Source organism: Pristis pectinata, chromosome 26, assembly GCF_009764475.1.
Source record: "Pristis pectinata isolate sPriPec2 chromosome 26, sPriPec2.1.pri, whole genome shotgun sequence".
NCBI lineage: Eukaryota > Metazoa > Chordata > Chondrichthyes > Rhinopristiformes > Pristidae > Pristis > Pristis pectinata.
Window position 1 is genome coordinate 31,649,979 of NC_067430.1, and position 25,913 is coordinate 31,675,891.

Sequence of the window (25,913 nt, forward strand, 5' to 3'; positions counted from 1 at the left end):
CGTATGTACTCTCTCTATGTTTTTCTACATCTACATCTTATCTTCAGACAACGGTGGTTGTTGAAGAAGCCCTTGCTCATGTTTCACCTTATGGCTTGCGGAACTGAACTTTAAGAACCATTCCGGAACTGGGAGTTTTGGACTTTGTCACACACACACACGAAGAGTTTAGTTTTGGGGTTAACGTTCGAGGTTTAACATTCTTGAATTCTAACATACTAACATTTTTACTTTTATTTTACGTATTATCATAAGTAGTGATTAATAAAATAGTTTTTAACACTGAATCATGCTCAGTGTGTTTCTTTTGTTGCTGGTTTGTGACACCACGTTCAGCCCATCTCCATCTAAACCTTTCCCATGGACCTGTGCAAGAACCTTGAAAACATTGTGTGTACCCACCTCTACCACTTCCTGCAGATGCTCCCCTCCCAACCCCTCGTCACCATCTTTCCCCACCACTCGTTCCCTGCCACCCCTCCCTCCCTCCACGCCACCCTCCACTTGGGGCAGGGAGATAGAAGTGCTGCTGTCAAGGTCAAAGTACGGATTTCGGTGACCAGGGTGACTAGTGACAAGGTAAGGGTTTTTTCTCTAACAGTCTTAGTGGAAAGGAGTGGTCATAAAGGTTCTGGAGGCCAGGACGGCGGCGTGCTTCTCCTGCAGGATGTGGGTGATCAGGGACATCTCCAATGCCCCTCTTGAATACACCTGCAGGAAGTGCATCCAGCTACGGTTCCTGCGGATCTACTCAGTTGGATCTGTGGATGGACTCATTGTGGAGTATCTGGGATTTGGAGAGGGCGGTGGACCGTACGTTTAGTTCATAGGTCCTTGAAGGTGGCAACACAGGTAGACAATGTGGTTAGGAAAACATATGGGATGTTGGCCTTCAATCGTCGGGGCATCAGATACGGGAGCAGGGAGGTTACACTCCAGCTTTATAAAACCTTGGTCAGACCCAGCTGTGTGCAGTTCCGGTCACCACACTATAGGAAGGATGGGACGGCGCTGGAGATGGTGCAGAGGAGATTGGCCAGAATGTTGCCCCGGATGGATTGTTTCAGTAATGAGGAGAGTTTGAGTCTGTTTTCTCTGGAGCGGAGGGGGTTAATAGGGGACATGACTGAGGTATTTAAAATTATGAGGGGTATGGACAGGAAACTTTTCCCCACATCAGAGGTAGATAGGACTAGAGGACGTAGGTTCAGGGTAAGAGGGAGGAGATGCAGAGGGGATCTGAGGGGCACCTTCTTCACCCGGAGAGTGGGGAGTACCTGGAACGCACTGCCGGAGAGTGATGGAAGCTGGGTCACTGACAGAGTTAGGAAATGTCTAGACAAGGGCTTGAATCACCCAGGCATGGAAGGCTACAGAGCGGGTGCTGGGTGAAGGGATTAATATGGAAGGGTGCCCATGGTCGGTATGGACAAGTTGGGCTGAGTGGCCTGTTTCTGTACTGTATTACTCTATATTGTGCTTCAGTAGATCCCACTCCCCCCTGTGGTACAGAGTGCAGTGTCAACCTGGCTCTGGACTGAGAATCAGAGCACAGAAACAGGCCCTTCAGCCCAGCATGTCCATGCCGACCATTGTGTCTATCTACAACCTGAGCCCACAACCTTCTGATCCAGCAGCAGCAGTGCTGCCCCACCGACCCACCAGTTTACAAGAGAGGCGAAACATTTAGTCAAGATGATGAAGAAAGCACACTTAAGGTTTAGGAAGCAAAAATCAGACAGGCACGGTAGTGTAGCGGTTAGCGTAACGTTATTACAGCGCCAGCGACCCGGGTTCAATTCCGGCTGCTGTCTGTAAGGAGTTTGTACGTTCTCCCCGTGTCTGCGTGGGTTTCCTCCGGGTGCTCCGGTTTCCTCCCACATTCCAAAGATGTACTGGTTAGGAAGTTGTGGGCATGCTACATTGGTGCCAGAAGCGTGGCGACACTTGCGGGCTGCCCCCAGAACATTCTACGCAAAAGATGCATTTCACTGTGTGTTTCGATGTACATGTGACTAATGAAGAAATCTTATATCTTAATTATAAGGTAGCCAGGAAGGAGCTTAAGGAGGGACTTAGGAGAGCTAGAAGGGGACATGAGAAGGCCTTAGCAAGTAGAATTAAGGAAAACCCCAAGACATTCTACACGTACGTGAAGAACAGGAGGATGACTAGAGTGGGGGTAGGGCCGCTCAGGGATAAAGGGGGAAATGTGTCTGGAGGCGGGGGAGGTGGGAGAGGTCCCTAATGAATATCTTGCTTCAGTGTTCACCAGGGAGGGGAACTTTGACGAATGTGAAGTCAGCGTAGAACAGGGTTGTGTTGGATCTTCTGAAAAACATTAGGATAGATAAATCCCTGGGGCCGGATGCAATGTACCCCAGGTTACTACGGGAAGTGAGGGAAGAGATTGCTGGGGCATTGACAATGATCTTTGCATCGACCCTGGCCACGGGAGTGGTACCAGAGTATTGCAGGATGGCAAATGTTGTTCCTTTGTTCAAGAAAGTTACGAGCATTTGGAGAAGCATTGTCTTATTAGGGATAGTCAGCATGGCTTTGTGACGGGCAGGTCATGCCTCACAAGCCTAATTGAGTTTTTCAGGAAGGTGGCAAAACAAATAGATGAAGGTAGAGCAGTGGATGGGGTGTATATGGACTTTAGTAAGGCTTTTGACAAGGTTCCCCTTGGTAGGCTCATCCAGAAAGTCATGAGGCATGGGATCCATGGAGACTTGGCTGTGTGGATTTGGAGTTGGCTTGCCCACAGAAGGCAGAGGGTGGTAGTAGGTGGAGAGTATTCTGCCTAGAGATCGGTGACCAGTGGTGTTCCACAGGGATCTGTTCTGGGACCCTGCTCTTTATGATTCTTATAAATGACTTGGATGAGGATGTGGAAGGGCGGGTTAGTAAGTTTGCAGATGACACGAAGGTTGTTGGTGTTGTGGATAGTGTAAAAAGTTGTTGTAGGTTACAACGGGACATTGATAGGATGCAGAGTTGGGCAGAGAAGTGGCAGATGGAGTTTAATCCGGAGAAATGTGAAGTGGTACACTTTGGAAGAATGAACTTGAAGGCAGAATACAAGGTTAATGGTGGGATTCTTTGAAGTGTGGAGGAACAGAGGGATCTTGGAGTCCGTGTCCATAGATCCCTCAAGGTTGCCGCACAGGTTGATAGGGTGGCTAAAAAGGCATATGGTGTGCTGGCCTTCATTAGTCAGGGGATTGAGTTCAAGAGCTGCCAGATAATATTGCAGCTCTATAGAACTCTGGTTTGACCACATTCGGAGTATTGTGTTCAGATCTGGTCGCCTCATTATAGGAAGGATGTGGAAACTTTAGAAAGGGTGCGGGGAGATTTACCAGGATGCTGCCTGGATTGGAGAACATGTCCTGTGAGGAAAAGTTGAGTGAGTTGGGGCTTTTCTCTTTGGAGTGATGGAGGATGAGATGTGACTTGATAGAGGTGTATAAGATTATTAGAGGCATAGATAGAGTGGACAGCCAGCACCTTTTCCCCAGGGCGGCAATGGCCAATGCCAGAGATCATCAGTTTGTCAGAGGGGGAAAGTTTAGGGGAGATGTCAGAGGTAGGTTTTTACACAGAGAGTGGTGGGTGCCTGGAACACACTGCCCGGGGTGGTGGTAGAGGCTGATACAATAGGGACATATAAATGATCCTTAGACAGGCACATGGATGTAAGAAAAATGGAGGGTTATGGGCTGTGGAGGAGGGAAGGGTTAGATCAATTGTGGAGTAGGTTTATATGGGTTGGCACAACATGGTGGGCCAAAGAGCCCATCCTGTGCTGTACTGTTCTATGTTCTACATTCTATGACCCACAAGCTCGGACAGAGAGCTGTACGACCCCATCTGCCCAATTCTCAGGTGAAGGCGCTGGGTCAAGGTGTCAGGAAGCTGGTGGGCAGAGTGAGTCTCCCCAGCACCAGAGAAATGGCACAGAACTTGTGGATCAGCTTCTGAGTCAGGTGCCAAGGGCCAAACGTTTGAGCACACAATTCCCTGTGCATCAGACACTCAAACCCAAGTCACAGTGGTTCTTTTGTCTGCTGTGGGATCAAGGTCCACTCTGGAGCACAGGACACTCCCCACTCTCGCTCCATGTGTATGTTTGATCAGCAGCCCCAGGCTCCGTCCTTCACCGTTGGAGAGACCGTCCAGCTAACCCAGCTCTGGACAAACGATCAGGAAGAGCTTGCTCTCAAATTCTCATTGGTGAACGTTTGTTGTGACCTGGTCCACATGTGAGCCGCATCTGTGATTCTGTTTGTGGGACCTGGAAGATTTAAGGTTGGTGGGAGGGTTTGTTGAGGAGAGGGTGGACTGGGTTTCACTTTCCGGGGCACTAAACGTATCTCGTACAGAGCACCAATCCAGAGGGGGCCACCCAAAATATGGTGAAACTGGACATCCTTGCAGGAAGAACCTATTGCCACGGTTCCCTCCTGAGGGAATGCGCCCTCCACATTGATTATTCTGATCTCTGCTCTCCTCCAGTTCTGGCCACCTGCTCATCCGGACCTTGATCTCTCCTGAGCTCTGGAATTCCCTCCATTAGCCTTTCCACCACCTACCTCACCTCCCTCTCTCTCTACCCCCTTCCCTTTCTCCCTTCTCTCTCTCCCTTTCCCTTTTCCTCTCTTTCTCCCTCTCTTTTCCCTTCTCTCAGCCCCACCTCTTTTCTCTCTCTCTCTCTCTCTCTCTCTCACTCACTCATCCTTTAAGCCACCTCTCAAAACCCAGTTCTGATCCATGTGGCCTGTGGTCTCTCTCTGTGGCCCACTGAAGTTTTGTTTTATTTCATCGATGTGAAACACCTTGGTAGTGATGACCCATCAGAGGAGGTTGTACCAGTTTGGTTTGTAACCCATGTGTGACAGGAGTAACTTTGAACATCAGCAAATGAACTTAGGGAAAGTAGTGGAGACACAGGAGTCTGCAGACGCTGGAGCCTGGAGCGACACACAAAGTGCTGGAGGAACTCGGCGAGTTGGGCAGCATCTGTGGAGGGAAGTGGACAGTTGACGTTTCAGGTTGAGACCCTTCATCTGGAGTCCAGTGAGACAGGGTCTGCCCCACACTAATCCATGCTGACTATCCCTGATCCGTCCCTGCCTCTCCAAATGTACATCAATCCTATCCCTTTGGATTTTATCCAATACTTTCCCATTGATGTAAGGCTCACCAGCCTTACAAGGAATTAGTGCACCAGTCCTTTAACCAACCGTGGGAGATGTATGTAAATGACATCACCAAATGGAATTTGCTCCCAGGGCTCAGGGATGCTGAGAGAAATTTGAGAAGGGAAATGAGGCCCATAAATGTTATAAAGTGCTTCAAGGGTTTCTTGTGTCACCAGTAAAGGTGAATCATCAGAGTGAGATGAGTTGCCTGAACAAAAGTCAGAAGGTCAATGGAACTTATCGACTTCAGTTTCATGCCGACGGAACCAACCAGGGAGCAGGCAGCGGGGAGCCTACAGGTCTGTTACAGGCAAAGGCGGGGACTTGTTGAGAGATGGTGGTGATACCAAAAGCTCCAAGTGCTGAGAGTAGATGAGCTCTTTGCACACATCCCAAGAAAACTATTGTACCTGCCGCTGTCGAGATTGTGAGTGGGAGAACTAAAGAGCGACCAATCGAACATGAGGATACTTACCCTGGGATACTTACCCTGAAGTACAAACCCTGGGGTACATACTCTGATGTATTTACCCTGGGGTACATACCCTGGGGTACATACTCTGATGTATTTACCCTGGGGTACTTACCCTGGTGTACATACCCTGATGTACTTACCCTGGGGTACATACCCTGATATACATACCCTGGGGTATGTACTCTGATGTACATACCCTGGGGTACTTATCCCGGGGTACATACCTTGGGATACATACTCTTATTTATCCTGGGGTACATACCCCGGGGTACCCACAGCTCTGTTAGATTGAAGCTGTGTCAGGGAAGGGTTGGGATGTTGAATTACAGGTGGCATCAGCTGAAATCTGGATGAAGAGAAAACGTGTGAGAAACACCGACACAACCTTCCGAGTCAGGTGGTCGTCGACAGATCCGATTTGTTGCTTTAAGGAGGTGATTGCATGGTTTATGTGATGTACATGGACTCCCAGCAATGCAGGGTGCAGCACACAGCCAATGAAGTATTTCTGAGGTGCACTCATGGTTGTGACATGCAGCCAATCTGTGCACAGCAAGCTCCCATAAATAGCAATGAGATAACGAGCAGGTGATCAGATTTCAGTAACAATGACTAAAGAAGGAGATACTGGCCCCGAGGCACAGGGTAACCCCCCCTGATCTTCCTCCCCACACTCATGGTGACCTTTACATCCTCCCGAGAAGCAAATGAGAGATCCATTTCATGTCACATCCAACAGACAGCACCCACAGCAATGCAGCACCGGTGCAGTCCTGCACTGGAGGGTCAGCCTGCTGTGTACTGAGGTCCGGAGGAGTTGTACCATGATCTTGTGTCTCTGAGGCAAGGCACTGCCTCCATCAGAAGGACTGCGGAGGTTCAGGAAGGCTGCTCGCCCACGCATCCCAGGGCAGCTGGGGATGGGAAATAAATGCTGGTTATCAACAACTGATGCATCTCACAAATACAAGTAACCACGGGAGCCCAAATCTTTTAACCAGGTTACCTGCAGGTCCCTGAGACTGCTGGTGGTTAAAGAGTTAAATTAATTGAGTTTGTGACAGGTTTGGGCAAAGAGAAGGCTCAGCGACACCTCCGCTGGTCCTGGCTGAGGGGGGGGTCTCAGCCCTGTGGTGGGCAGATGTGTGGCAGCTGGAGACCAGTTACCTCCACTGGCTGAGGGGGGGTCTCAGCCCTGTGGTGGGCAGATGTGTGGCAGCTGGAGACCAGTTACCTCCACTGACTGAGAGGGTCCCAGCGGGGGAGACAACATTATTCCTGTAAATCAGAGTTGGTGTGCTGGTCTCCCCAAATGCTCACGGGGAGTGCACACAGTGGCGGTCTGGTCAGTGAGGTAGGGAGTCAAGGACTGGAAGAACAAGCTGTGACAACCATGAGTGGTGAGGAAATGACTCAGCAACACACACAATGACTGATGCAATGGAACGTTACATCTGTAAATAAACGTACCAGACAGGAAGTTGAAAGCCAAACAATGGAATGCCATGTTGGGTTCAAACAGAGCTCTCGTGGTGCAATGACTGTTTGGGAGGTGGTTAGAATTGCACTGTGAGCGATGGCTGGGCTACAGAATCCAGGCTCTGATGGGTCCTCGTTAGAGTAACCCTGCCCAGAAGGAGGATCTGCAGAGAACGGCTGGTCTCGTGGTCACTCTCACTAAGGACTGAATGAAGGATTGAGTTAAACAGAGTGGTCTCTGCACTCACTTCAGCCTGAGCCACACCGACCAGTGAATGAATGAAAGCCGTATTTCACCAGACCAATCCCACTCACTGGTCGGTACCAAGTTCCTACTCATGAGCTGCACGGTTCTGATTCTATGAACACGTAAGAGGCAGGATTACGTTGATCCTCCCTGACACTGAGAAAGATCAAGGCTAGAACTGTAGCTAAAATCCACCGGTGGGTCTGCAGGTTGTGTCCAGGTAGGTGCTAGGTCTGTAGTCCCCAGTCACCACATGTCTCCCCACACCAGGACCAAGACTTCACTCAGTCAGGACCCTGCAGTCTCTGGTGAGCTGAGGACTTCCTGTGTTACAGAATTCACACCCGGGATCCCCCACTCCTCTGAGCTACAGTGGAGGCAAGTCCTCCTCAGACCAGGGGACTGGCCGAGAAGGCACAGCCTGATGTTACTGTGGGTAAAGCAGCTTTCAATCCAGCTGTGATCACGTGAGTTCTTCCTTCACCTGCTCCCCACCTGTGACCAGGTGTCAGTTCCTCCTTCACCTGCTCCTCACCTGTGACCAGGTGTCAGTTCCTCCTTCACCTGCTCCCCACCTGTGACCAGGCGTCAGTTCCTCCTTCACCTGCTCCCCACCTGTGACCAGGCGTCAGTTCCTCCTTCACCTGCTCCCCACCTGTGACCAGGCGTCAGTTCCTCCTTCACCTGCTCCTCACCTGTGACCAGGCGTCAGTTCCTCCTTCACCTGCTGCTCAGCTGACTTTCCACATCAACATGGTGAAGGGCACAGCCGGTGGAACCACTGCTTCGCAAATCCAGGTTCAATCCCAACCTCCGGTGCTGTCTGTGTGGAGTTTGCACGTTCTCCCTCTGACCATAGAGAGCTGACCAACCAAGGCTGCCCTGGAGAGTGGAGTGGTCACAACCTCTAGCAGCAAAACACCTTTGCTAAAGATGGCTGATGCCTTTGGCAAGAGAAGTCCCAAGAACTGGAAGGTATAAAAATTCACAACTCGATTGCAGGAAGTGACATTTAGTGCCCCCTGGTCAGCATGGACAAGATGGGTAGAATGGTCTGTTTCCATGCTGTACCACTCGATGACTAGTAAACTTCACAACTTGCATTTGATTTTAAAAGGTAACAGGACTCCTCGCCACGTCCCTCCACGTGGGGGAACATTGATCCTGTGGAAGTGTAGACATCCCTCTCACTGCCGCTGCACTCTCTGCACTACATGATCTCCCAGCCCAGTCCCGTTCACCAAGGCGAAGCAGATGAAAGGTATTCGCATCAGTCCTCGGCCTGCCAGCTGTCAAAGTCAGGTGGCATTACACCGAATGATGTGCTCAGCTATTACCACAGAGAATGGGTGGGTGTAGATCAAATCATGTGGAAACCCTGAAGAAGCGTCCATCACATTACACCAATCCTACCCAAAACTATATTATTCTCCCCACATTCTCATCAACTCCCCCAGATTTTGTTACTCACCCTCACACTGCGGGTAATTTACTGCGGCCAGTTAACCCACTGAGCCGCACATCTTTGGGATGTGGGAAGAATCTGGAGCACCCAGGGAAACCTGTGCAGTGATGGCGAGAAGATACCAGCTCCACACAGACAGTGCCAGAGGTCGGGATTGAACCTGGGTCGCTGGAGCTGTGAGGCATAGGGTCTACCAGCTGTGCCTCTATGCCACCAAGTCACAGTTCTCAAGACCAGGGTATCACAGTCCAAACTGGGAAATCTTTCCATGGGGTGCCCTTTGATCATATGTCATGTGGGCATGAGGTGATGTCACATGTCACATGATGAAAACCCCATCTGCATTCCACACAAAAAACTGTCAAAGCATCCTCCAGACTCTCCCTGAAGTGCTCACAGTTAACACAGGTAAAGACACAGAAATACTCAAAACATAACCGTCAGTGCAGACCCAGTCAGCCGAAGACCCTGTCTCTGTGTCGTATCTCTCCAGCACTCTATGGCTGCATTGCTGGAAATACTCAGCCGGTCAGGCAGCATCTGTGGGGAGAGAGAGAGAGAGACCAAGAGAGAGAGAGAGAGTCCACGATTCATGTCGATGCCCTTCCATCAGAACTGAGCAAGGTTAGAAGCTTCTGATGAAATGCCCTTGACCTTAAATATTAAGTCTGTTCCTCTCTCCACAGATACAGGCTGGCCTGCTGAGGATTTCCAGCACTTTCTTCTTTTATCTTCATGAAAAGCAAAAACTAACTGGCCAAACTGAATCAATTCCTTGTTGGAAAAGGACACTTCCCGCTGCCTTGCTAAAGCAGCCGACATAATCAAGGGCCCCACCCACCCCGGACATTCTCTCTTCTCCCCCCCTCCCATCGGGCAGAAGATACAAAAGTTTGAGAACACGTACCACCAGGCTCAAGGACAGCTTCTATCCCGCTGTTATCAGACTCTTGAATGGACCACTCACACACTAACAGATGAACTCTTGATCTCTCTGTCTACCTCGTCGTGGCCCTTGCACCTTATTGTCTGCCTGCACTGCACTTTCCCTGTAACTGCAACACTAGATTCTGCATTCTGTTTTCCCTTTTTCACTACTTCAATGTACGGGAATGATCTGTCTGGATGACACGCAAACAAAAGTTTTTCACTGTATCTCGGTACATGTGACAATAATAAACCAGTTCCAACCCCAGGGCTGGTTTGGGATCCAGCTCCTCCTAATTCTAACTTCCTTTCTGAGAGCATAAGTAGAAAAATGTCTTTTTTTTTGAGTTGGAAATAAACAGATTCCTCCAATATCTGTTCTGGCACCTCACAGAGCCAGACAGATCACAGAATACAAGTCTGCCGGGATTTTTTGAGGATGGGGAGAACCAGTGGACAAGGTGTATTTGAACCTTCATGTGCCTCTTAACAAGGTCACACTTAACAGTTCAGCGGGCACAATTAAAGCACATGGGATGGGGGGATAGATGCTGATATGTAAAGAGAACTGGCTGGTCAACGGGAAACAAAGAGTAGGAATGAAAGGGTCTTCTGGGGTGGCAGTGATGAGTGGGTACCACGGCGATCAGTGCTGGGGCCCCAGAAACCGATGAAGCATTTTGATGATTTGGATGAGGGAATTGAATATAATCTCTCCACATTTGCAGATGAGACAGAACTGGGTGGGAGTGGGAGCTGTGAGGAGGCTGCGGAGAGGCTCCAGAGTGAACTGGACACGTTCGGGGAATGGGCAGATGCAGTATAATGTGGGTAAGGACGATGTTATCAGCCTTAGTGTCACAAACAGGAAGGCAGATTATTATCTGTCGGTGAGTGATGAGGAAAGACAGAGGCGCAGCAAGACCTGGGTGTCCTTGTGTACCAGTCACCGGAGGTAAGGAAGCCGCTACAGCAGGTGGTTAACAAGGCAAGTCGAATGTTGGCCTTCATACCGAGAGAATGAGCACAGGAGCAGGGCTGTCCTGCTGCCATTGTGCAGGCTGCGATGAGACCCCACCTTGAGGAGAGCTTTGGTCTGAGGAGAGATGTTCCTGCTGGGGGCCGTCCCCGAGATGGCTGACGATGTGTGAAGGGAGACTGAGGATACTGGGTTTATATTTGCTTGAGTTTAGAAGAATGAGACGGGACAGGTCCTGGATGGTACAGGAGCTGACTGCAGACAATTCTCTCTGCAGGTGTAGGAAGGTGTCCCTGACGCTGGGGGGTCCACAATCGGGGAAACTGGGGCGGTCATTAAGGACTGAGATGAGGAGAAATTTCTTCACCCAGGGAGCAGTGAACCTGCGGGCTCCTCCGTCACAGAGGCAGTTGATGTCAAATCATTAAATATATTGAAGGAAGTGTTAGATCAGGGATATGTGGAGGGAGGGGACTGTATGTGGATGATCAGCCATGATCCTGATGAATGGTGGGGCAGGTTCAAAGGGCTGAATGGCCTCCTCCTGCTCCTTTCATGTCATTGTCCTGGGTTCAATCCCCTGTCTGGATCGAGCTACACTTGCCTCAATCAGCTAGGGCTTCCTGTGACTCATTATTGAAATAAGCCTGGTTCATTATTCATTTAATACTTAACCCTTTTGTGTTTGGTGGTTAACAGGAACAGAGAAAGGTTGCAGACTCAGGGAACCTGTGGGTCTCTGAGGAAGGCATTGACCTCAGTGAGTTAGTCAGGCACAGGTTACACCCTCTCCACACCATCGACAGCTTCCAATGCTACAAGGGATAGGAAGAAGTGAATGGTCACACTATCTCCCACCGCAACAGCATACAAAATCGCGAGGGGAACAGATCAGGAGAACACACACTGTCTTTTTCTCAGGAAAGGGGAACTAAAAATTAGGGGGCACAGGTTTAAGGTGAGAGGGGAACTTCCTCACACAGAGGGTGGTGAGTATGTGGAACGAGCTGCCAGAGGAAGTGGGTGAGGCAGGTACTTGAACAACATTTAAAAGGCACTTGGACAGGTCCATGGATGGGAAAGGTTCAGAGGGACATGGGCCAGACATGGGCAAATGGGACTAGGTTAGAGGGGCACCTTGGTCAGCATGGACCAGTTGGGCCGAAGGGCCTGTTTCCGTGCTGTATCACTCTATGACTCTATGTCCCAAGATACAACCAATGAAGTAATATTGTTAGCGAATAAAAATCAAAAAAACTTTTGGTTGCTGAAAACGTGAAACAAAAACAGAAAATGCCAGAAAGATTCAGCAGGTCAGGCAGCATCTGTGGTGAGGGAAACATTTCAGGTCTGAGCCCCTTCATCAGAGTAATTAGCTGTGGTGTGGCCACTGTCTGTACAACATGGGGAAGCTGTGCTTTGCACAGGAAGACCCCACACAGATCCCAGTTAGGACAGGACCTGACTGATTCACTCTACAGAACAGGTCAATGTTCTAACCATCGTCTCCCATAGGCACAGGGCTAGTGACACAGGAACCTGGTGGCAATGAAAGCATTCCCACGGTTCACTTCCTGTGGAAAGGTTAGCCGATTTCCGAGCTGCATCACCGGGAATGCGGGAGGTGTGGGGAGTGTGCTGGATGCCAGCAACTCGCCTTCTCAACGCTTCACTGGCACCCTTCCAACCACAAAACATCTCCGTCTCTAAACACCTTGGGTGACTGCTGCAGACACAGGGAAGTGGAGGAGCTAACACTGCTGGTTAGTGTGTGTGGGGGGCGGGGGTTGGGAGAGGAATGTTAACCCTTTCTGTCCCACAGAAACCAAATGAAAAGGCAGGCCACGTGGCCCAGGTGGTTTAGCTGCAGTCACTGCAATGATCGAGTGTCCGGCAGTGGGGAGGAGTCTGCCTCACTCCAGTGCAGACCCCGCTGAGGGTATCGGGGGTGTGTATCTCTGTCCTCACTGCCCTGCTGTGGTCACCAGTGTGGCCTCTGCACTCCTGTAAAGTGGTGTTGCAGAGGAGGGAGAGGTGACCACACCGAACAGGTGCGAGGCAGGCACTGAACCATTCCAGGAGACTGGGTTAAGTTTCCAAATGGCTGTCAGGAACTCACTCCCAAGGGGTGTAGTTAAGGTGAACAATCTGGCTGCAGTTATATGGAGTCTGGGCCAGGGTCTGAGGGAGAAGGAATGGTGGGTCATACCTGTAGTGAGGGGAAGACAGGAGGAGGAGCTCGTGAAGCATAAACTCTGGCATGGAGGGGTGAGGCTGAATGGTCTCTTTCTGTGCTATATTTTATGGCAGAAATTTCTGTATATATTTCCCAAGAACAACATGCATCCTCACATAGAAATGCCCCAAATTCAGGCTGCGAGTGAGGGCTGTTAGTCTTATTGTCCAGCCACCACCTGCAGGATCGGTGCTGGGACCCGCTGTTGTTTGTGACAAATGATTTGGATGAAAATGTAGCTGGGCTCATCGGTAGGTTTGCAGACGTGAAAATTGGTGGAGCTGTGGCGGGTGAGGGAGGTCGTCAAAGGACGCAGCAGGATGTCGGTCAGCTGGAAATGTGGGCAGAGAAATGGCAGGTGGAGTTTAATCCAGACAAGTGGGAGGTGTTGCACTTTGGGAGGTCAAATGCTAGAGGAAAGTGTACAGTAAATGTCAGGACCCTCGGGGGCATCGAGGTACAGAGGGATCTTGGGGTGCAAGTCCACAGCTCCCTGAAAGTGGCAACACGTGTAGATAAGGTGGTAAAGAAGGCGTACAGCACGCTTGCCTTCATCAGTCGAGGTGTTGAGTATAAAAGTCTGGATGTCATGTTGCAGCTGTATAAAACTTTGGTTAAGCAGATTTGGAGCACTGTGTGCAGTTCTGGTCGCCATGTTACAGGAAGGGTGTGGAGGCTCTGGAGAGGGTGCAGAGGAGGTTCACCAGGGTGCTGCCTGGATTAGAGAGTGTGAGCTATAAGGAGAGGTTGGACAAACTACATTGTTTTCTCTGAAGCATCAGAGGCTGAGGGGAGACCTGACAGAAATATATAAAATAATGAAATCAGGTCGGGTAGATAGTGTAGAAATGTCAAATACTAGAGGGCATGGGTTTAAGGTGAGGGAAAATTTAAAGAGATTTATGGGCAAAATTTTTTTTTACACAGAAAGTATCAACATTTCTGCCTCTGTTCAGGCTGAGCTTCAGGAGGTGGTGGGTGCCTGGAACACACTGATGGGGGAGGTGGTGGAAGCAGATACAAGAGCATTCAGGCAGGCCCATGAACAGGCAGGGAATGGAGGGATACGGACCCTCCCGGCAGGTGGGATTAGTTTAAATTGGCAACAGGGTCGGCACAGACATGGTGGGCTGAAGGGCCTGATCCTGTGCCGTACTGTTCTGTGTTCACCCTGCAGACGGGAGACAGGGTGTGCTTAAAGATGCTTTTGGAGGAGGGAGTGAGTTTGGGAGATTGCGTTTTGCCCCCAGGGCCGGTGTTTCACCTTTGCCCTCGCTGCTGCGGTCCTGTCCTGCGGTAACCCCATCCACTGAGGGTACTTACCGCAGCAGAAACTGATGAGGTGCAGCATTCTTGTCCAGTCCAAACATGCAGGTGGAGGAAGAGGAGACCATGTGGGGCCCTGCAAGCTGTTCAAAGTGACGATGGATGAAAGTTTACACAAACACCACCCTGGTAAACGATAGCTCAGGAAAATGGCATTTTGTCCAAAAAAATCTGTTTATATAGCAACACCCCCATCCACCAGTGACAGCACGGTTGGATCAAGGAACAGAAAGCAAAGCACAAAGAACAAAGACTTGCATTCATACAGCACCTTGCACATCCATCCCAGAACATTCCATCAGTCCCACAGATAATGGAGTACTTTTGAACTGTCGGTGTTGTTGTGACGGCAACTAATTAAATCACAGCAAGATTCCACAAAGTCAATAACCAGTTAATTATTTTGATTGAAAGAGAAATATTGGCCAAGACAGCAGGGATAACTCTTCTTCACACCATCACAGTGTGGTGGCCCACTGGTTAAAGCAGTCACTAAATCATTGAGTACTGATTGGCACAAAATAACTTTTGCAATTAGCATCTATCCCTAGCAACAAGAAATGGGACTTTCCCAGCACACGAATCCATCCAAGTACAGAGGAAGTGGGTCAGGTGACTGCCTTTAACTAAAGCGGGTTTGTGATGGGGAGCACGGACTGGGTCAGGCTGCAGGTTAATTCAACAGGAATTGCAGGAAGGGAACACCCTATGGGAGAGTGGGATTAAGGGGAGAGCATCTTCCCAGCATAGACGTGATGGGCCAAATGGCCTCCTCATTGCAGTGAGATTCTCCACGTTATGAATTATTGGTGACCTTTGAAATGTCACTGCAAGACCTCACTTGTACATTACAGACCCCTCTTTGTTTATCTCTGCAGGAGAGCCCCTGTGCCTACCTGTGGAGTGTTGTTGTATGGCAGCTCTGAATGTCAATGGGACAGGAGGAGGGGATGATGGTCAGGCCAACCCGTTATCACTGGTGTCTGCACCCTCCTCTCATCGACAACATTCAGGCTGATCAACCACCAACAGCTCTGTAACACTGCCCAACCTTACCACCTCGGTCACATACCGAGAAACCCCCCTCTGTGCCTTTGTGGGTTCTATTCTTGACGGTTCCGACACAGCCGGGGCTCGCCTCCCTCGTCCTCCCCTCAATAAACTTGGGGTCATCCAAAACGCCTCTGTCCGTGTCCCTTTCTCCCATCGCCCCGTGTTCTCCAACCTATGCAGGCTCCCACTTAAGCACAATTTCAAATTTCTCCTCCTTGTTTTTGAATCCCTCCGTGGTCCCTCCGTCCTTTTCTAACCTCCTCCAGCCCTACCGCACTCCGAGATCTCCGCACTCCCCCACTCCAGGCAACCTCAGCGTCCCTCCACCACTGGCATCCGTGGCTACAGGAACCCAGACCCCAAACTCTGGACTTCCCTCCTGAAACCTCCTCCACTCAAGGTCTTCCTCTTCATAGAAAAGTTACAACGTGGAAGGAGGCCACTCAGCCCATCGAGCTCATACTGGTTCAATGTAAGACTATCCACCTGGGCTCATTGCCACGCCCTCTCCCCTTAAACCTGTAAACTTATTTCTTTGGTTCTCTTGCCAATTGCCTTCATTCCCTGGTTCTCGACTGCTCCTCCAACGGGAACCTTCTCTCCATCTACTCCAGGTAGACCCTTCATAAATGTAAACTGCTCTGTCAAATCCCCTTGCAGCCGAGAACAACTGCAGCACCCCCAGTCCATCCACAGAACTAAAGTCCCTCATCCCTGGAATTGTAACTTTCCAAAGCCGTCACATCCTTCCTGGACAAATCCAGCGGTGTCCAAACCGGTGTTTTATAAAGGTCAGTCACGACTCTGTGACTCTCTACAGTAATCACAGAGTCACGCCTGCTCTTTTACATAGAACATAGAACATTACAGCACAGTACAGGCCCTTCGGCCCACAATGTTGTGCCAACATTTTATCCTGCTCTAAGATCTATCTAACCCTTCCCTCCCACATAGCCCCCTATTTTTCTATCATTCACGTGTCTATCTGAGTCTCTTAAATGTCCCTAATGTATCTGCATGATGTTAATTTTAACCACAGACCAGATATAGCAAAGTATTTTCAATTTTATTCACTGTCTTCGTCTGTCCTGCCAACAGTTTCAGTGACCTGAGCACAGGTACCGCTGCTCTCTCCTCTGCTGTACCGTGCGCCCTCTGGTCCACAGTGACTGCTGTAACACGTTTCATCTGACCTCCCAAGTTTGCCTCTTTAAACCCCTGACATCACACTCGCAAGTTTCCTCTCTGACGGACCTGCCCTCACCACTGCCGGCTCTCGTTCACCGGCAGCTGTTCCTGTGAAGCCTTGTGGAGCTTCTTAGTATGTTAAAGATGATGTCCAAAGGCCACTGCCCGTGGTAAGTCGCCCTGTGACGGAGACTTGCCCAGTTACAATCAGCCTTCCTGCGCGAATGGGAAGGTTTCTGCACTCGCCCTCCCTTCGGATGTCGTTTTATCATGAAAATCGGTGTTTAAAATTTAAAAAATCATTACTGCCCCAACTTCACCGGGAGTTGGAATCCTTCCCGCGCCGATGCACAGATTCTGCGGTTACCTGGGGAAGGATTTTCAACACGTTCCCTCCTTCCAAATCTGGACGAGAACCTGTGGTTTTCAATTCACAGGGTGACATTTATCTGCTGAACACGTCCCCCTCTCCCTGCGGGGGGGGGGGGGGGGGGTTCCGGGTCCCCGCACCTTCCCCCTCTCCCCCCTCACACACACCCCACACCGGGGTAACAACACCCCCGCCGACTGTGTCCGGAGATCCGCACCTTTCCCGGGACAACGAGCGGCACCGAGTCGGGGAACGGGCTCAGACCCACCCCCGGGACCCCCACACACCGGGGACCCCCCCCCCTTCCCGACCCCAACCATCCCAACACCCTCCAATCCCCGTCACCCTCAGCAGCCCACCCCCAACTCAGCCCCCAGCAATCCCCCCCCCCAACTCAGCCCCCAGCAATCCCCCCCCCCCAACTCAGCCCCCAGCAATCCCCACCCCACCTCCTCCCCTCCCCCGTCACACGCAGGGTGCCGGTCTCGGGCGGGGCGGGGCGGAGGAGAGGGAGGGACGGCCGGTTATAAATGGCTCCGGGGGGGGCGGTGACTCTCATGAGAGGCTGAAGCCGCCGGAGCGAGTGGTCGGTGAGGCGGAGATGGGGAGCAGTCCCTCCGCGCCGACCCCCGGGGTGTTCCTCCTCTGCCTCCTGCAGGTGAGTGGGGACTCCATGCCTCCCCCGGCCGGGCCCTGACCCCCGCCCCCGCTCCCGCCCCCGCCCCCGCCCCCGCTCCCGGTCCCGGTCCCGGTCCGGATTCACCGCCTTGGTTCTTTCTTCCAGGTCGCCATCACCGAGGCTCAAAACTGTGGCGAAGGTTCGGGCCAGGACAGGTGAGGCTGCTGATTCCTCCCCTCCCCTGTGCGGGACCCCCCCTCCCCTCCCGGGAACCCCTCTTCTACCCCCTCCCTCCCCTTCCCCGCACCCCCGCGGGACCCCCCCCCAGGGTAAGAACCCCTCCCAGCAGAATATTCCGCCACTTGCCCGACGCACCGGGTGTGAACCAGCCCCTCGGACAGTTGCTCCCCCCACCGACGCTGCTCGACCCGCTGTTTCTGCAGGTTCCTCATCCACAGGCTCCCTACACCCCTTTTACTTTATCACCAACCTGCTCTGAGAAGCTGAGCGGCGCTATACAAATGCAGGTTTTAAATACGAGCGGAAGACGCGGGGCCCGGGAGGGTGTCCGAACTGATGGGATCTTTCTCTTTCTCCACAGCTGCCACTCGCACTGGACCCGCCTGTGGTACGTGTGGTGAGTATCCCCCCTCCCCTGCCAGCGCCGGGGGGGGGGAGGGGGGTAAACCAGTTGCTTCAGTGCCCGGAGCTGGGAGCTGACGCCCGGGGGTGGCAGAGACTTTGAGCCTTTTTCAGGTTTCAGCTTTCCCAAGGCAATGGTTCTGACGGAGCCTGTGTGAGCCCTTCACTGGGAAAGTGGAGAGTGATGGACCCTCACTCCTCACCTGTGCTGCTACCTGTGGATCCGTTTAGTGATGCTGTGGCTCCTTGGAGACTTGGGAGCAAAAGGTGTCACCCAGGGATTTGGAGATGAGAATCCAAACCCCAGCCTGCACTGCTGCCTTTTACTCTGTGAAGTTGCACTTCTCTGGTCTGTGTTTTATTGACTCCCAGGGGATAAATGTCCCTAATTAGATCCACTGCTGGGATGGTCCACTGTTGTCCACCCTTGGTATAACTGGATGAGTTCTGGTATTGAACTGGTCACCTGGTGAATGCCACAAGTAGTGACAGACTAGACTGAAGCAGCAGGACCTTCACCAGGTGACCAAGAATCCAGGTGTAAGTGACTCTGGAGAATTAGATGCCAATTACACCACGGTCACCAGTTCCTCTAGGGGAGCTCGGCCCTGAAGACCAGATTTGTTTTCACAAGTAGTTTGTTGTCTTGTGGTGGTTACCAAGGCTGACAACTGTTAATAAGGTTTGTAGTGTTTGTGCAAATGTGTAAATGGTTTCCCCGGTTCCTTCCAGGTTGATTTTGTTGACAGTCTTCCTGCTGCTGGTGTGTGGAGTGGCAGCCAGTTGTGTGAAGTGTTGCAGGAGGGCCAAGCCCCAAATCCCCACATTTGCCACCAGACCTTGCGAGGTTACTGTGATTGCCATCGATAATGACAGTACTATATCACGTAAGTAAGAAACCACTTCACCCCGATTCACTCCAATGATGGAGCACAGCAAGGCCATTTGGCCCACTATGTGTCTCTCCTGTCTGTTCGGTAGACCAGCCTCCTCCCTTCCGCTTTCCCCTGCAGCTCCCTTTAGTTGGATTTAGTTGAATGATAGAGAAATGGAGGGCGATGTGGGAGGGAAGGGTTAGATAGATCTTAGAGCAGGATAAAATGTCAGCACAACATTGTGGGCCAAAGGGCCTGTACCGTGCTGTAGTGTTCTATGTTCTAGTTTGGACGAAGACTGTTGGATCTGCTACCCATCCAAGTCACTTGTTGCACGGTCATCCAGACACGAGCTCCTACTTTTCTTTAGCCAGTGTCCTCTGGTCCTGGCAGGACGGAGCTTTGCTACATTGACACTGCTTCTGACTGTTCTCAGTCTACCTGAGAGGAGGTGGAGAATCCTTTGCCTAGGTCAAACCTGCCTCCGATCTCTGACACCCCCACCAGGAGGTGGGCACCTGGAGATGCCTGGGCTAGCTTCCCAGCATCCTTTGTCACCAAGTGATGGAACGGAATCAGATATATTTTGAAACCCAGGAGCACCGTTCGGTGAACGGGACCGGCATTTCTGCCCGTTGGCTTCTTCATATTCATTCAAGGGATGTGGGCTGAGCAGCAGTTAATTACCCGTCCCTAGTTGCCCCTAAGGAGGGGGTGGTGAGCTTCTTGAACTGCTGCAGTCCTTGAGGTATAGTGTCCCCACACTGTTGTCAGGGAGGAAGCTCCAGGACTTTGACCCGGTGGTGGTGAAGTATTTCCAAGTGAGGATGGTGTGTGGTTTGGAGGGGACCTTCCAGGTGATGTCTGATTAAGCACATTACCATTAATACCTTTACATTGCCTGGATCAGGATGATTTTTATTGTACATTATCTGAGCTAACTAGGACAGGACAGATTTCCTCCCCACCCCTCACCAATCACTGGTGTGGTGGTTGGTTAGACCCCCCCCCAACTTTCTCCCCCCCCCTCCCCACCCCCAGGGACTGTCCAGGTTAGTGTCCAGCAGCCCATGTTGAGGGATCCATGTGGTGGACGAGGACAGAGTTGGGCTGGCCAGTAACACACTATAGCCCCCAGAGGCTGGATGACCAATGGATGGTCACAATTGGAAGTCCCAAATGAAAGCAACTTGAACAAATTCTAGATCTTAGCAAACTGTTGATGCTTGGAACCCACCACCTGCACCCAGCCTAAAGCAGAGAAATTATCAACAAGCAAATCTTGCAGTTATGACATTGAGGAAGTTGTCATTTGAAGGTTTAATGTTTAAAAATGTAAACATTATCTGAACACTACAAGAGATTGAACAGCCTCAGTTGTAAGAACTCTCTGGAGAGGGCTCCAGCAGTCATTTCTGGTGATTCATTGTCCAAATCCCCAAACCTCTGTTGGATGAAGTTTTGTCTGTTTAACTTTCTAATCCTTGTCATTTTTCAACGCTGTTCAAGTGCCGTGAGCAAAGATGATAAATTAATTCTTTATCACTTATTTCATATTCTGGTAAATCTATTTAACTCTCCATTCTCTTTCCCAGCAAACAGCTCGCTGCAGTACGTCTCCGCCGGCAGGAACCGCATCACATTGCAGGATCCCACCCAGTTCATGTTGCCTCCTCCACCGTACAGCCTTTGTGCCATTGACAACCCTCCAACCTACGAGATGGCCCTGAAAATGGCCAAACTGCCTGAGATCTCTGAACCAGAGAGCGGGGCAGAGAATTCAAGTGGGAATGGGACTCCAATTCCAGAAAGGAATGACGGGTCCAGTTCTGCAGAGGGAATGTCTGAACGGACCTCGTCAGCATTGTCACAGCAATGAGAACTCTTGAATCCTCATTTGTCTCTGTACCTCTGTTGGGGCCCAGAGCCATCTGGAGTGCTGATAGTGAATATCTTTTCAGGACATGAACTGTATTCAGCAAATTGCTGCAAATCTCCATTACTGAGTAATGACATCTGACTGGTTGGGTTTATCTGGGTCTATCACCCAGGGCGCCATCAATGCAAGTAACACCTGAAAATCATGGAATCGAGACAATCAGCAAGAGATATTATGCACAAGTGTTTGAATTTTTGATTCCATATTTGGGATGAATTCTGTTCCTGCCAGCACCTTTGCAGCTAAAATTCTCAAAGCCTAAAATGAGCTCTTCCAAGTTAAAGAAAGCTTGGCTTAAACCTACTCTTTTGTGACAATAAATATCAATTTTATTTGGGAATCTTCAAGAATATTATACTTTTTTTATTCAGACTGTTCTGTTCCAACACAGAGTTGGACAAAGTAAACGGCACAATTGTCCCATTCTCAATGACTTGGTGTGAACGTCACCCGTGCTGGTGATTACCCTGGTTCGTTCAGTCATGACAAAGCTGGCCAATCCTTGAAATAAATTTAAGCACTTTTTTTGGCTGACTACCCAATTATAAAGGGTCCACTGCTATTTACAGATCAATGAAGTAATTTGAAATTAATTTTGGACCAAAAGTTTGGGATATGTTGGCTTACAACATCAAAGTAGGACATTATAACTCTCCTAGAAGTTGGTAACAAAGGTTTTGTTTACGTAAAGAGAATGTTTAAAGTAAAGTGACTAATTCTTTGTCTTAATGAATGTGTATAGTTATGCTATTTATAAAATCTTTATTGTTTTATTATAAAATGTTCTTTGCAAACTTTTTAAATTTTTTAACATATGAATTGGCAATAAACATTCAAAGAGCAAATTTCTGTAACTGCTGTGATATCTGGATCATTGGAAGGTACAGTGTCTACCTTCCTGGGTTAACATCTGCCTGGGTTAATACCTGTTGGAGCCAGCTGCCTCCTGCTCCTTTGTGGGAAGTGTCTGAAGTTGAGTGTTAGTGGGATCACAGCCTTGTGTTAACCTCATTCCTCACCTCCCACGTTTAAGCAGGGTTGTTTATCCACAGAGCCTCCAGTGTGCTGCTTGTTTTTTGCTCCGAAGTTTGCTGCATCTTTGCATTCTGCAAGCTGGACCCCTAGAATTCTGGGCATCGTCGCCCTATAGCAATGTCTTTCAATATTTCTGCTTGTATCGGTCCCACAACCAGGTTACAGAAGGTGGCTCCGTTCACTCCAGCTCAAGGGCAATGAAACTGGCCAGGTCAGAGCAATCAGAATGTTCACTTGCTGCAATAAAAGTTGAAAATGTTGGATGTAGATCGTTGGGTAGCTGATGGTGGTACGAAATCGTTGGTTTTCAAATTTTTCATGGGTTTTGAGTAGTTATTGTCCATCCCTAATTGTCCCTGGTGGTAGTTAGTGTTGTACTTCTGGTGAGTAGCCTGGCCTTGGGATACTTAGATCCAGTGCTGAGGGAGATGAATTTCCAAATCGGGATTGTAGGAAGTTTGTCTTGAGTGAGGGAAGGACTGAGGTTATCACCACCTTCTGACATGCAGCCTAGTGTTTGGACACTCTTGTCAGTATTCCCGGTTCTCATCCATAGATGGTTGGACTTTGCATTGTACAACAGCATTGGTGGGACTTGGTGCTGATGGGATTACCTCATTAGAAACTTTGTCCCTGTGTTGCCCTGAAGTATTGTAGGACTCTGGTCACAAACATTACCCTTGTGACAGTGGCACACCATCTTTTGGATGAGATGTTAAACTGTTGCCCTGTCTGCTGTATCCCAGTTGTGTAAAAGATTTCGTGGTTTTGTTTGTGGAGGAGTTGGGGGCTATCCCATGTGTCCCGACAAAAACGTAACCCTGAGCCAACAAGATAAAAACTGTGTGCAGCAAATGTTCCAACGGTGACCACGGGTCAGTGGTTTTCTGGGGACTTCCTGAAAAGGGTGTACGAGATGTCACAGGAAGTCAAGTTGGGCTTTTTCTTAGAAAATGAACCACTTTTACCCATTAAACAACACATAAAGTGCTGGAGAAACTCAGCAGGTCAGGCAGCATCCATGGAGGGAAATAAACTGCTCTCTCTGTGGCTCCCTTGTCCACTCGTCCCTCCCCATCGATAACCCCCCGACACTTAACCCTGCAACTGCACCAAGTGCTACCCCTGTCCCTAAACCTCCTCCTTCACCACCATTCAAGGTCCCAGACAATCCATCCAGGTGAGGCAGCGCTTCACCTGTGAGTCTGAGGGTGTCATTTATTGCTCCCGGTGTGGCCTCCTGTGCATCGGTGAGACCCAACGCAGATTAGGTGACCGCTTCATCGAGTACCTTCACTCTGTCCACTGCAACAGCCAGGACCTCCTGGTGACCACCCACTTCAATTCCACATCCCACCTCCACACTGACCTGTCTGTCCACGGCCTCCTCTCCTGCCATGTTGAGGCCAGACGCAGGTTGGAGGAACAACACCTCATATTCTGCCTTGGGTGTCTCAACATCGATTTCTCTAACTTCCGGTAACCCCACCCCTCATTTTTCTGCCCCCCCCCAACCCCACCCCACCCAACTCCTTCGTCTTCCCTTATTCCTGTGGCTCCCTTCCCCCTCCTTGATGACCTGCCCAGCTCCTCTCATCGTCCATCCTTTATTCCATGGTCCACTGCCCTCTCCCACCAGATTCCTTCCTCAGCCCTTGGCCACTTCTACTTGTCACCTCTCAGCTTATTACATCTCATCCCTCCCCCACCCACCTACCTTCCCCCCTCACCTGGACTCACCTACCACCTGAACTCACCTCTCCCCTGCCTGTGTGCTCTCCTCCCCCTTCCCCCACCATCTTATTCTGGCTTCTGCCCTCTTCCTTTCCAGTCCTGATGAAGGGTCTTGGCCTGAAACGTTGACAGTTTATTTCCCTCCACAGATGCTGCCTGACCTGCTGAGTTCCTCCAGCACTTTGTGTAATGCTCCAGATTCCAGCATCTGCAGAATCTCTTGTGTCTCCATTTTAACTATTAAGGCCTTGAGTCTCTCTTTAAACGATAAACCTCAGCGGTGTTGACTTTGGTATTCGGTGTGGATGGTATTCCATGTCTGCCCAAGAGAGTTCTGTACTTCTGCACCACTCCAGGGGTTTGGAGTCATGCAGGGCTGAGGGACTACTGAGTTGTCAGAAATGTTGCCGTGAATGTCCTCACACTTCCTGCAGTGAACCGTTCCAACCTCCAGAGCTAGGCCTGAAACCGCGTCCAGATGTAATCAGCCAGTGGCATTGAGGCAGAATTCTGAATCTCCATCTTTGGAAGTGACACCAAGCTCCAGCCTGTACTTGCAAGAGGGATGCAGACGAATGCTATGGCATTTGTTGGAGGAACTGTTCTCCTAGAGTCATACAGCATGGAAACAGGCCCATTGGCCCAACTGGTCCATGCCGACCAAGATGTCCCATTTGTCAGCGTCAGCATATCCCTCTAAACCATTCCAATCCACGTCTTTTAAAAATTGTTACAGTATCTGCCTCAACCACTTCCTCTGGCAGCTCATTCAACATGGATACCACCCTTTGTGTAAACAAAAAGTTGCCCTTCAAATTCCTAATAAATCCCTCCCCTCTCACCTTAAACCTGTGCCCTCTAGTTCTTGGTTCCCCAACTCTGGGGAAAAAGACCGAGTGCAGTCACCCTATCGATGCCCCTCATGATTTTATACACCTCTATAAGGTCGCACTCAAAGAAAGTAGGAACCCCACTCCTACGCTCCTGATCAATATTTACCCCTCAAACAACAACAATAAGAGGACATAATTTGATCATCTCTTCCCTCTGCTCGTTATGGAAGTTCAGGATGAGGAAATTATTTGTCCTGCTGTAACAGGTATGAGCACACCTCACTGGCTGTGATATATTCTGTGGATGTGACAGGTGCTTTGGAAAGGTAAATCTTTTGCTTCTCTTCCTATAGTTTAATGTTTCTGGGCAAAAAGGTCAGCATGGACATGGTGGGCCAAAGGGCCTCAATGTGTTGTGCAACTCTGTGACCAAGGAGTTTAACATCTCTAAATGGAGGAAATGTCCACAGACAAACAAGCAGTCCTTTCCCAAACTGCCAGGAAAGGAGAGGGTGTGTACTGTACAGGGGTGTGGGGAAAGAGCACCAGTTTGGGATTGAGGCAGATGATCAGCTTTGGTTGTAATGAATAGCAGAGCAGGCTCAAAGGGCTGAATAGCCACCCCCTGTCCCTAATTTCTAAGATTTTAGTTTACCCAAATTCTGGGTAGGTCGATGCCCAGGGAACCTACAACTGCCATGTGAGGAGACATCCTGGGCAAAGGTGATGTTCTCTGTCGCTGACTAATGTTCGTCAAGGCAGGTACTATCCAGAATCAGAGCCACCCGCAGAGCTCCCACTTCAGTACTGACACCACCATCCAAGCTAATGTTTATTCTATTTCTGGTGGAAACATTTCTTCACACATTGGGACTGACTGTGGAACAAGAGACTTTCACTATCCTGGCAATAACATCAAAGTAGGAAACATCCATCAGTGAGGATGCATCACAACCAGCTCAGTGCCAGCAGTGCCTATGCTCCAAGGAATAAAGTCCTAGCCTGTCCAACCTCTCCCTGTAACTCAGTCCCTCAAGTCCTGGCAACATCCTTGTTAAAATCTTTTCTGCACTCTTTCCAGTTTAGTAACATCTTTCCTACAGCAGGCTGACCAAAACTGAACACAATACTCCAGTGCAGCCTCACCAGCGTCCCGTACAACCACACCATGACCTCCCAACTTCTGTACTCAATGCCGTGACTGAAGGCCAGCGTGCCAAAAGCCTTCTTCACCACACTGTCTACCTTTGACTCCACTTTCAGTGAAGCAGGTACTTGTACTCC

The 25,913-nt window shown here is 50.1% G+C and overlaps 1 protein-coding gene across 1 annotated transcript; it reads left to right on the forward strand.

The window, feature by feature from the left end:
- The first annotated feature begins 17,531 nt into the window (after positions 1–17,531).
- Positions 17,532–21,852, forward strand: LOC127583462 (transmembrane protein 52-like). Its single transcript, XM_052039485.1, has 5 exons — positions 17,532–17,610; positions 17,737–17,786; positions 18,173–18,208; positions 18,946–19,100; positions 20,684–21,852. The coding sequence occupies exons 1-5, from the start codon at positions 17,554–17,556 to the stop codon at positions 20,965–20,967; spliced, it is 582 nt and encodes a 193-aa protein (XP_051895445.1). The 5' UTR covers positions 17,532–17,553; the 3' UTR covers positions 20,968–21,852.
- Positions 21,853–25,913: the final 4,061 nt, after the last annotated feature.